The sequence below is a fragment of the Eptesicus fuscus genome, chromosome 24, assembly GCF_027574615.1.
Source record: "Eptesicus fuscus isolate TK198812 chromosome 24, DD_ASM_mEF_20220401, whole genome shotgun sequence".
In the NCBI taxonomy this organism is placed as follows: domain Eukaryota; kingdom Metazoa; phylum Chordata; class Mammalia; order Chiroptera; family Vespertilionidae; genus Eptesicus; species Eptesicus fuscus.
This window is the reverse complement of record NC_072496.1, coordinates 17,070,379-17,082,597: the sequence shown is the minus strand read 5'-3', so window position 1 is coordinate 17,082,597 and position 12,219 is coordinate 17,070,379. Positions and strand designations below refer to the sequence as shown.

General features: G+C 49.6%; 1 gene segment (V, D, J or C); it reads left to right on the top strand.

The window, feature by feature from the left end:
• Positions 1-2,947: 2,947 nt before the first annotated feature.
• On the top strand, positions 2,948-3,474 carry LOC114229806 (immunoglobulin heavy variable 3-23-like; the record flags this gene model as incomplete). The annotated part of the segment is given in 2 exon segments: positions 2,948-3,032; positions 3,137-3,474. Coding segments are annotated over 2 exon segments (384 nt in total), but the record flags the coding sequence as incomplete, so codon positions are not given.
• Positions 3,475-12,219: the final 8,745 nt, after the last annotated feature.

Genomic DNA, 12,219 nt, shown 5'->3' with positions numbered 1-12,219 from the left:
CGTGTTGTGTAAAGGGTCAGTTAGGCAACTCTCAGAATGCCGTGTCAGCCTTGTTTTTCTAGAGTCCTGTTGTTGTTGTTTTTAAGTCACTTTTTGAGGGAAACTAGAGCTGTTACTTGAGCATTGTGCATGTCAGTGTGCTTCTGTGGGGCCGAGCTGCTGAGCGGTAGTTGCAGGGAGACCGAGGCTGCAGGGCGAGCTCCTGGGGGAGACACGACTCCTCCAAGTTGGACATGAGGGAGCCACCTGTACATTCCCTGGCACTGACCCCTCCAGTCTCCACTTTCTATCTTTATCATGTCCTTCTCACGGTTCCTTTATATTTGACTAGAGGCCCAGGGCTTGAAATTCATGCACTTGGGGGGGGGGGGTCCCTCAGCCCAGCCTGTGCCCTCTTGCAGTCTGGGAGCCCTCAGACATCCTTAGCACTGCCATACAGTCAGGAGAGGCTCCTGCCACCGCAGCTGCACTCACCAGCCCTGAGTCTGGCTTTTGGCTGAGCGGAGCTCCCCCTGTGGGAGAGCACTGACCACCAGGGAGCAGTTCCTGCACTGAGCGTCTGCACCCTGGTGGTCAATGCCTGTCATAGTGACCAGTCGTCCCCCTGTTGGGTCTATTTGCATATTAGCCTTTTATTATATAGGATTATATTTAATGTTAACATTCCTAGGAGCTTAATTGAATTAAACATGCTGACAATATTCTTAAGTAATTCCATTATAAACTCCAATTGAATGTATTAGTATTTAAAGTCAACCCACAGCCCCAAGCAAGGGAAGGCTGTTCTGTGGGGTCAGAGGTTGGGGAGGTCAGAGTTCAGTGGTCTGACTTGCTCCATCCAATACTGCTCCAGTGTTCCCAGTGCTGTCTCTGTTCATATAAGGGCTCCCCAGCTTGGGCCAGAAAGGCTGCCCCAGCCCCTCCCTCTGAGGAGCTGAGCTGGGACAGAACTGACCCCACACCCACCTGTCACCATGATCCCATCCATGGGCTCCTCTGCAGCCACTGAAAGGGAATCAGCTGATTCAGATACAGGCTCCCAGGGAGAGGGATAAATCTCTCCTGACCAGAACTGACCCTGTGCCATGGGTGTGCTATGGCTATTGGACAGCTTGTTATGAGAATTTCCAAGATGCTGATGTCTGATCCTGACAGGAGATCCCACATGAGGTCTTCCAGGGCCAGTGACCTGGTGGCTGTGGAGGGCCAGGAGGTACAGCAAGAGAAGAATGTCATGGGTCCCAGTCTCCCCATATCACTCAGATGTCCTGTCACTCAGATTTCCTGTCACTCAGATTTACCATTCAACTCAGGTTTCTCATGTCACTCACATTTCCTATCACTCACATTTTCCCTGCACTTCAGATTTCCATAGTCACTCAGCTTTCCTGTGTCACCCAGATTGTCACTCAGAATTCCCTTGTCACTCAGATTTCCTGAAACTCAGATGTCCTGTTACTCATATTTCCAGTGTGACACAGATTTCTGGGGAGCAGTCAGGCTAGTATGAAGAGTGCATGGGCTGATTCCAGGCTCTGGGCCTGGACCTGCATGTGCTTGATGGTTCATGGCATTACCTTCCTGAATACACTCTCAGCCTCCCTGAGCCAGGCTGAAGACACACTGTCCCCCATAATTCCCTCCAGGGCCCTGTCATAGTACACATCACAGGGAAGTAGGAGGAGAGCACACAGGTGCACACAGGGTTAGAGAGGAAGAGTCTCCACCACAGGTAGGACGACAGCCTGCAGAATGTTCTTTCAGTCTCCACAATCTTTCCCTGAAGTGGGTGAAAAGTCCCTGGTCCCAGAAAGGGATTTGTCCACAGTTGGCACATTTAGGGATCCATGAGATCGAGGGTGTGACTGCTGCCCTGTCCTGGGAGTGTTCACAGCTCTGTCCCAGCTGCAGAAGAAAGCCTTTCTGTGCAGGTGGGGACAAGTGACTGCTGTCCCTTTGGGGATATGGTGGCAGCTCCCAACAGACACAGAGAGGAGTCAGTATTGCCTGGGCAGGGTCTGCTCTGCTCTCTATTGGATTGAACATGAGCAAGGAAAATCGCATCATTCAAATGCCTGATGAAGGCCAGGTGATGCAGGGACACATCCCCCGAGGGCTCTGGCTCTGGCTCTTCCCAACAAACTCCCAACAAACAGCTACACGCACAGCAGCCTACTCCCCAGAGCATTGGACAGACTTAGCGGGTCTAGAGGCACATGGAGGGACAATGACAGACAGCATGTATGACCGCAGGGCCAGCTGAGGCTGTGACAGTTACTGCTGACCTCCTAACCTCCTCATGGAGATATCCATGCACATCAGGGCTGGAGAAGGTCTCAGGCCCCTGGTAATAGAGTGGACAGACAGGGGCTGTGGGGATCACAATAGTGGTCCTGGGCCAAACACAGACCTCAGGTGCATGTAACAGACCAGGGGAACATGACTCCCCTCAGGTGATGGAGGACCACCTCCCACATGAGGCATGACCTTCTCCATAATAGTGAGGACTCTGAGACCACAGGGGAATCCAGCCCTGAAGTGGGGGTAGTACCAGAGCACTCATCCATGCTCTCATCTCACACCATGGTTCTGTACCCTCACTGGCATGTTTTGCTCTGCCTTGGAGTTGATTCAGGGGAGCAGTGGTGGCCAGTGGGGAGGGATAAGTCCAGAAGCAGGGCTCAGTGTCACCAGATGTGATCCCATAGGCATGCCCTAAAACGTCTTATGATTCTGTATTTAGTTATTGAAATGTTTTCATGACATTATTCTCCCTCAGGACACTTTCACCTGCAAAGAGGCACTGATATCCCTGTAGGTCTCCAACCACAGAGCTCCCTATATAGCAGAAGGGCATGCAAATAGGGCCACCTCTACTCATAAAAACCAGCCCAGCCCTGACCCTGCAGCTCTGGGACAGGAACCCAGCTCCAGGGTCCCCAGGTGTTCCCATTCCCTGATCAGGACTGAACACAGACCACTCACCATGAGGTTTGGCCTCAGCTGGGTTTTCCTTGTGGCTCTTTTAAGAGGTAATTTATGGAGAACAAGAGACACTGAGTATGTGAGTGGATATGAGTGAGAGAAACAGTGGATGTGTGAGAGTTCCCTAATCAGGACATCTTTGTGTTTGCAGGTGTCCAGTGTGAAGTGCAGCTGGTGGAGTCTGGAGGAGGCTTGGTGCAGCCTGGGGGGTCTCTAAGAATCTCCTGTGAAGCCTCTGGATTCACCTTCAGTAGCTATGGCATGAACTGGGTCCACCAGATTCCAGGGAAGGGGCTGGAGTGGGTCTCTGGTGTTAGTAGTAGTGGTACCACATACTATGCAGACTCTGTGAAGGGCCGATTCACCGTCTCCAGGGACAATGCCAAGAACATGCTGTATCTGCAAATGAACAGCCTGAGAACTGAGGACACAGCCATGTATTACTGTGCAAGAGACACAGTGAGGGGAAGTCAGTGTGAGCTCAGACACAAACCTCCCTGAGGGAGACAGCAGGGCTGGGCTGCAGGGGGTGTTCAGGACATCAGGGGGCGCTCAGGACCCATAGATCAGAACATCCAAACCAGAAGCAGGAGGATGAGCAGGTTTACCCCTGGATCCTGTTGGAGGCTGAGTTTCCTCTTCATGTGACATTGGCTCCTGGACCTTCTTCCAAGTCATGTTCTGGACACAGACAGTTCAGCAGCAAAGAGCTGTCAGTCCTGATGGAGAAGAGAGGCCGCGGGGTGGCCATTGCCCGGCCCCCTTCATGCAGAGATGATAGCTGTGGGCCCTGTGCAAGGACAACAAGACTCCCGCCCACAGCAGCTTCAGAGGCTGAGTCTAAGGATGCCCACACACCAAGAGATGAGATGACCTGCAGCGTTGACATAACATCAGTCTCTGGAGACAGGGAGTCTTTAGCAGGTGCAATGGCCTCAGGGAGCCGGGAGGGGAACTTGCTCAGGATGAGCTGTGTCAGGGAGGGAGAACTATGGGGGTTCCTTGCTGGGCAGGGGCTGGAGTGGATGGACCCCTCCCAGGTACAGAGGAGAGACCACCAGGCTGCCTCATCTGCATGTCCAGATGTGGGCAGAAGTGGAGAAGGGAGGGTGAGGCTTCAAAGCTGCCAGATGTCAGCTCCAAACTTGGGGTCAGACTCCTGTGTCCACCTAACAATTGCAATAATAAGGGAAAGGGAGGGACTCATGTATTCGGAGTGGACAGCAACCAGCGATGATGGGCAAGTCAATAGGAACAAAGCAGGAGTAAGAGTGGGGTTTTGTTCTCACATTGACTGAAGCTTCCTCTGTCTGATCCTCAATTTGTACCAAATTTCATGGGTCAGCCTCTGCTTCCAGAATTGCAGCTTCTAGAGGGTTCTGAGCATCCGGAGTTAGATGTCCTGCACTGGAGCAGTTCTCAAAGGTGTGGATTCTGAATTGCTCTGTGAGCTGTAAGGTGTGAACTCGGGGGTTAACTGCAGTTTCATGATGGCCTTTATTGTTAAGACACATGATCAGGTCTCTTCAGGGGGTTCAAAAGCCCTTTTTTTCTGATATCTTGTTATTAGGTAAATATCAGTTAAGTGATTTTTAAAAAGATACACCTGCTCTGCACTTTGATCCTCCCTCCATCTGTAGTCTTAGCCCATCATGAGCTCACAGGCCCCTTCGCAGATAGTCAGCTTGCAGGTTCACTTCCTCCAGGGGCTCAGGTGGGAACTGGGAGAGCAGGTCCCAGAATGACTCTCTGTGACCAGGGGAAGGCCCATGTCCACACCCATGTCAGAACCTGCTGGTCCAGAGTCAGTGCCCATGTCCCTCTGGGAGAAGGTGAGTCCAGTGTCCTAGAGCCTCTCTAAGGTTCAGGACCTGGGAGACCTCCCTGAGCTGCTCCCTGTGGGAGGGGGTTCCTGCTGGGAGCAGTGAGGAGAGAGGAGGGACAGAGTGTGAGCCTGTCTCTGCTGTGTGGCCTGGGCTGTGTTCATGGGAGGCAGGTGCTCCCCAGCAAGACCTGTTCCCCAGAGCTGGACTGAGATAGGGGTGGCCCCTGCATGGTCACTGGCAGGGCCAGGGGACTCTCAGGAATGCACCCTTGCAGTCAAAGGGTGACCCAGCCCCACCTGTGACTCTCCCTGGAGCAAGCCTGACCTGTTCCACCTCCATCTAGGAGTGCAGGACCTGCAAGAGCACAGGCACATGAGTGCCTGCTCATTAAAGTCTGTTTTTGTATTGTGGGTGCATTTGATCAGTTTCCAAAGAAAGTCACATCCCGGCCTAGAATCCACATGTGGTCCCTGCCCATGTGCGATGTACAGGGAAGAGGGGCAAATGTGGATTTCATAGCAAAGAAAATCACCACTCGTGTGTGTGTGTGTGTGTGTGTGTGTGTGTGTGTGTGTGTGTGTGTATGTGATTTATTAAATAGATGTGCAGTGAGATTTGGCCACACACTGGGATATGAAGATGGGACCTTCAATGAGAGGAATCTAAGGACATAAGAGACCCAAGAACCCCCAGGAGCTTCTCAATGAAGGTAGGGTTGGCTGTGCCCATGCATCTGGCAGCCCTGAGGAAGGGCTCCTGGCTGCCCTCAATATAGCACTGCTTTGGGATCTCCTTGCAGAGCCATTGGGGATCAGTAAGGCCAGTTCACTCTGCCCAGAGATGTCAAAACCACACGGTGTCCCTGAGGGAGCAATCTGACCTCAGGGCACAGCCTTCAGTACTGGACAAGAGACACTGAAAGGTCAATGCCCTGTGAGTCCAGACAGGACCTTCCACTGCAGAGCCAGGGATGGGAAAACTCTCCAAAAATTCATCTGGAATAAAAACAGACCTCGAATAGCTGTAGCAATCCTGAGAAAGAAGAACAAAGTTGGAGGGATCACAATACCAGATATCAAGCTATATTACCAAGCCACAGTTCTCAATACTGCCTGGTACTGGCACAAGAACAGACATATAGACCAATGGAACAGAACAGAGAACCCAGAAATCAACCTAAGCCATTATGCTGAATTAATATTTGAGAAAGGAGGCAAGAGCATACAATGAAATCAAGGTAGTCTCTTCAATCAATGGTATTGGCAAATTTGGTCAGATACATGCAAAAAAATGAGACTAGATCACCAACTTACACCATACACAAAAACAAACTCAAAATGGCTAAAGGACTTAAATGTAAGATGGGAAACCATAAAAATCCTACAAGACTCTATAAGGAGCAAAATAGCAGACATATGTCGTAGCATTATCTTCACCGATACAGCACCTAGGGCAATGGAAACTAAAGAGAAAATAAACAAATGGGACCACATCAAAATAAAAAGCTTCTGCACAACAAAAGAAACCATCAACAAAACAACAAGAAAGCTCACTGCATGGGAGAACATATTTGCCAATGATATTTCAGATAAGAGTTTAATCTGAAAAATTTACAGAGAACTCATACAACTTAACAAAAGGAAGATAAATGATCCAATCAAAAAATGGGCAAATGACCTAAATAGACGCTTTTTGAAAGAGGACATACAGAAGGCCAGGAGACATATGAAAACTTGCTCAAGTCACTAATCATCTGAGAGATGCAAATCAAAACAACAATGAGATACCATCTCACATCTGTCAGAATGGCTATCATCAACAAATCAACAAAGGACAAGTGCTGGCCAGAATGTAGAGAAAAAGGAACCCTCCTGCACTACTGGTGGGAATGCAGACTGGTGCAGCCACTGTGGAAGACAGTATGGAGTTTCCTCAAAAAGTTAAAAATGGAACTCCCATTTGACCCAGTAATCCCACTTCTAGGACTATGTCCCATGAAACCGGAAACACCAATCAGAAAGGATATATGCACCCCTATGTTCACAGCAGCACGATTTACAATAGCTAAGATTTGGAAACAACCTCAGTGCCCATCAGCAGATGAGTGGATTAAAAAACTGTGATACATCTACACAATGGAATACTATGCAGCTATAAAAAAGAAGGAAATTTTTGAAACAGCATGGATGGAACTGGAGAGCATTATGCTAAGCAAAATAAGCCAGTTGGAGAAAGATAAATATCACATGATCTCAGTCATATGTGGGATATAATGGTCAACATAATTTGATGAACAAAAATAGATCCAGAGAAAAATGGCAGGGGAGGTGGGGAGGTTAGAGAGCAACCAAAGGAATTGTATGCATACATATTAGCATAACCAATGGACACAGTCACTGAAGCGGGCTTGCCTGGGGTGGGAATGGCTGGGGGGCTGGAAGGAGGGGATCAGCGGGGAAAAAGGAGACCTATGTAAAACTTTAGACAATAAATAAAGAAAATAATAATAAAATTGGACAACAGCAACTCTCTGTTCCAATGTCTGTGTGAGAATCTGTACTTTATCCAAGGTCACCAGTTATTAGAAAGCCTTGTGTCAACTTAGAGTTAGGCTTTTGGGATTTCAATTTTCCAATGACATCCAAGGAGATGCCTTGACATCCAAGGAGATGCCTTCTTTCTTTCCCTATAAAAAGTCATTGTGTGTGGACAACCACCTTTTCTATAGAAAATGAGAAGAACAATTATAAATAAGAAAATAGTAATGATGATGATGATGATTAATATGATGCACAATGAGGCAAAGGGGAGACTTATATAACACTTCAAACAATATAGATTTCTTAAAAAAAGAATCACACACATTAAAAAAGATGATGACTAGAGATTGAGGGTCTTCGTCTAATGAAATATGGCTCCTCATATAGACACACCATCACCATGGCTCCTCTTACCTTTAAGTGCTGAGAGATTTCATAAAAGGGGCCCCGATGAATTAGGCAGCTTTGGTGATTCAGGGTGAGACCAGATCAGTAATGACCACAAAGGTTTCCAAGTGCACATCCCTGGACCTGGGAGGTGTTACCTTCTAGAACAGAGACACTGTAAGAACGTGCATATAGGAAACAGGGAACCCCTTCCCACCAGTTTGCAATGACAGGTTCCTTATTTCTCTTGATCCCGGCCTACAAGATTTTTAATGATTTTATATCTAACAACTCCTGCTCATAATTATTCAGGTATTTCCTATGATGATACAAGCTGTCTCTACCATGCCCTGCACGTCCTACTGGGCCTTCACTAGAGGAGGCTTTAAACCCATATGTCCCATAACTCTCTGTCCATGAACATCAGGTTCATTTCTGTCATGTGCCTCAAAATAGTCCAGTTTCCTCCTCTCACCCAGATCCACAGTCACATCCAGATTTATGGGTAGCTTCCCAGCAGCGCTCCCTTCAGGTACCAGAACCTGCTCCAGTTCCTGTAGATGCTGTAGCTAAATTACATGGACAGTGGAGGTTCAGCATTTCCTGGTAGTTCTCTGTAAAATCTGCCAAAACAGGTCCCAATAAAGAAAATATTGTTAAATTATACTTGGTTAAAATTAAAGCATTTTTCTCCCAAAGATTCCATTGAGCAAATGAAAACACACACATAAATATGAGGAATATATTTTTAAATCATATATCTTATGGGATAATGTAAATATATATATATATCCTATATAATAATAGACAAATATGCAAATTGACCATACCTCCGACACATCCACAAGCCACGCCCACAAGCCACGCCCACCATCCAATCAGAGCGAGTATGCAAATTAACCCAAACCAAGATGGCTACAGCCACAGAGAGCAAGGTTTCCTAGGTAACAGAGGAAGCCAAGCTTTCTGCCAGCCGTTGCAGGCGTAAGCCTCCACTCAAGCTACAAAGTTTCAATTATAGAAGGTAAACAAATTCAAACAAATGGCAGCAGAATGGAGCTTGAGAGAGCAGGCCAGGGTTGCCGCCGGCAACAGGGGAAGCAAAGCTTTCCACACTCCCTGGCCAGGCCCACCTGCTTAAGGCAACAAAGTTTCAATTATAACCCCAACACAAATGCCTGCGGGCCTCGGAGGGAGCCCCAGGCTTGGCTCTGCTCCAGGCTACAAAGTTTCAATTGTAGAAGGAAAATAAATTCCAGATACCAGGGCCTCCGCTTGCGTTGCCAGGGGGCATGGCCTGCCTGCAAACCACCACAGGCCCCTCACTCAGGCCGACCCACGCCCCAAGGGTACCCCACCCTGATCAGGGACACCCTTCAGGGCAAACCAGCTGTCCTGCCCCCATGTGGACACAGGATGGCCACCACAAGATGGCCAGCAGGAGAGGGCAGTTGGGAGGCACCTGGCCTGCAAGGGAGGGCAGTTGAGTGGGACCAAGCCTGCAAGGGAGGGCAGTTGGAGGTGATCAACCCTGCAGGAGAGGGCAGTTAGGGGTGACCAGGCCGGCAGAGGAGGGAAGTTGGGGGCAAACAGGCTGGCAGCAGAGTGGTTATGAAGGTGATCAGGCTGGCAGGCAGAAGCGGTTAGGGGCAATCAGGAAGGCAGGCAGGCAAGCAATTGGGAGCCAGCAGTCCTGGATTGTGAGAGGGATGTCCGACTGCCTGGCCCAGTGCATGAAATTTGTGCATGGGGTGGGGGAGGTGTCCTTCAGCCCAGCCTGCACTCTCTCCAATCTGGAACCCCTCAAGGGGTGTCCAACTGCCCATTTAGGCCTGATCACAACAGGCAGTCGGACATCCCTCTCACAATCCAGGACTGCTGGCTCCCAACTGCTTGCCTGCCTGCCTTCCTGATTGCCCCTAACCACTTCTGCCTGCCAGCCTGATCACCCCCTAACCACTCCCCTGCCAGCCTGATTGATGCCTAACTGCTCCCCTGCCAGCCAGTTTTCCCCTAACTGCCCTCCCCTGAAAGCCTAGTCAACCCTAACTGCCCTCCCCTGCAGGCCATGTCACCCCTAATTGCCCTCCCCTGCAGGCTTGGCCCCCCCCAACTGCTCTCCCCTGCAGGCCTGGGTCCCCCCATCTGCCCTCCCCTGCAGACATGGTCACCCCCAACTTCCCTCCTCTGCCACCCTGGTCACCCCTAACTGCCCTCCCCTGCAGGCTGGATTGCCCCCATCTGCCCTCCCTTGCAGGCCTGGTCCCTCTCAACTGCCCTCCCTGGCTGGCCATCTTATGGTGGCCATCTTGTGTCCACATGGGTACAACCATCTTTGACCACATGGGGGAAGCCATCTTGTGTGTTGGAGTGATGGTCGATTTGCATATTATTATTTTATCAGATAGGATAGAGGCCTGGTGCATGGGTGGGGGCCAGCTGGTTTGCCCTGAAGGGTGTCCCGGATCAGGGTGGGGGTTCTCTTGGGGCTTGGGGCGTCCTGGGTGAGAGGCCTGTGGTGGTTTACAGGCCAGCCATGCCCATCGGCGACCCAAGTGGGGGCCCTGGTATTTGGGAATTATTTATCTTCTATAATTGAAACTTTGTAGCCTTGAGTGGAAACCAAGGCAGGCCAGGGTTGAGGAAGTTTGGCTTCCTCCATCATGGGGGGCAACTCAAGCCTCCTGTTCTCTCCAGCTCAATGGCTGGACCATTTTTGTTAGGATTTATTTATCTTCTATAATTGAAACTTTGTTGCCTTGAGTGGAGTCCTGGGCCGGCCATGGTGTGCAGAAAGCTTGGCTTCCTCCATTGCCGGAGAAACTTAGTCTCCTACTCAATCCGTGGCCGCAGCCATCTTGGTTGGGTTAATTTGCATACTCTCTCCTGATTGGCTGGTGGGCTTGGCTTGTGGGTGTAGCGCAGTGATGGTTAATGTGCCTATTACTATTTTATTAAATAGGCTATATACATTAAGGATGTTATATGTTTGTGGGAGAGTCCAGCACCCTCTGACCAGATTGACCTACCAGGAGAAGGACAGAAGGAGGCTGGAGTGAGGGATTACTCTCAGGGTTGAGGTTTCCTTTCCTGTGAGAAATTCTATGGTGGGAATTCTCTTTACTCCCTCCCTCTGAGCCCCAACATCACTGAAAACACTAGCCTGAGGAAATAGATTAATCTAATTACATCATCATTTCAACATAGGAATGATTCTGAGTTTTGCACATTCATGATCACTGATTTTATTTCTTGTCTTTATCCACATAAAGCCACGACTCTTTCTGTTGTAACTAGTCCACAATTTCCTCTTATGCTCAGAAATTTAGACCATTTTTTAATTTAATTCCAATGTGCTTCATGACCCGTGTGGTCCCCTTTCCCTGACTTGCATGGTGAGTGAGGTCAAAGGAAGAGATGCCTCTATACGGGCCCCAGAATGACCAGGGAATTCAGACCTCAGGCCCTGCACTTATAGGAAAGGCTGCCTCACATGCAAATTTCTCTTCAAGCTCCAGGATAAATCCTCTTTTGGTCTGTGCAAGCTCACAGCTCTATCCTCACTCAGGGCTGAGGTCTCTGGGAAGGCAAAGCTGTGGTCTAGAAGAAGATGAGACTGCTGGGTCTTCTCCTGTGCCTGCTGACAGCCCCCCTCCCCCCAAGGTGAAGGTCTCAGGGGTCAGACAGGGGTCATGAGATGGCGGTGACATCACTTGACAGACTTGGGCTTATGGTCCTTGTCCCCAGGTGTCCTGTCCCAGAAACAGCTGCAGGAGTCGGGGCCAGGAATGGTGAAACCCTCACAGACTCTCTCCCTCACCTGCACTGTCTCAGGTTACTCCATCACCAGTAATTACTGCTGGGGCTGGATCCGCGAGCCCATGAGGAAGGGCCTGGAGTTTATGAGGTGCATATGGTATGATTCAGATACTAAATACAGCCCCTCCATCAAGAGCCGAACCTCAATCTCCAGAGACAAGTCCAAGAACCAATTCTCCCTGCAGCTGAGCTCCTTAACCATCAAGGACATGGTCCTGTATTACTGTGTGAGATACACAGCGATGGGAAGTCAGTGTGAGCCCAACACAAAGCTCCCTGAGGGAGGCAGCAGGGCTGAGCTACAGGGGGCGTTGCGGACACCAGGGGTTGCGCAGGACCCACAGCACAGAGAGCAGCCCTAGGAGGAGGGGAAGAGGGGGATGGGAAGGGAAGGACCTTCCTGTTGGGCGCAGGGATTTCCTCTCAAGCTCTCAGCTGCAATGAGGGTGATAATTGCTCTCTCTCTCTCTGTGGCTCTAATTCCTCATATTCTCTCTGCAGACATCAGAGAAGGAGGTAACATTGCCATTTTCAGACGACATATCAGCAGTGACTGGGGAATCTCCTCACCAAGTCCCTGTATGTCAAGTCATTCTTTCTTCAAACAGTGAATCGAGCTTTAAAAAAAAAAAAATTAAATATGTACTTTGTGTCTCAGTGGT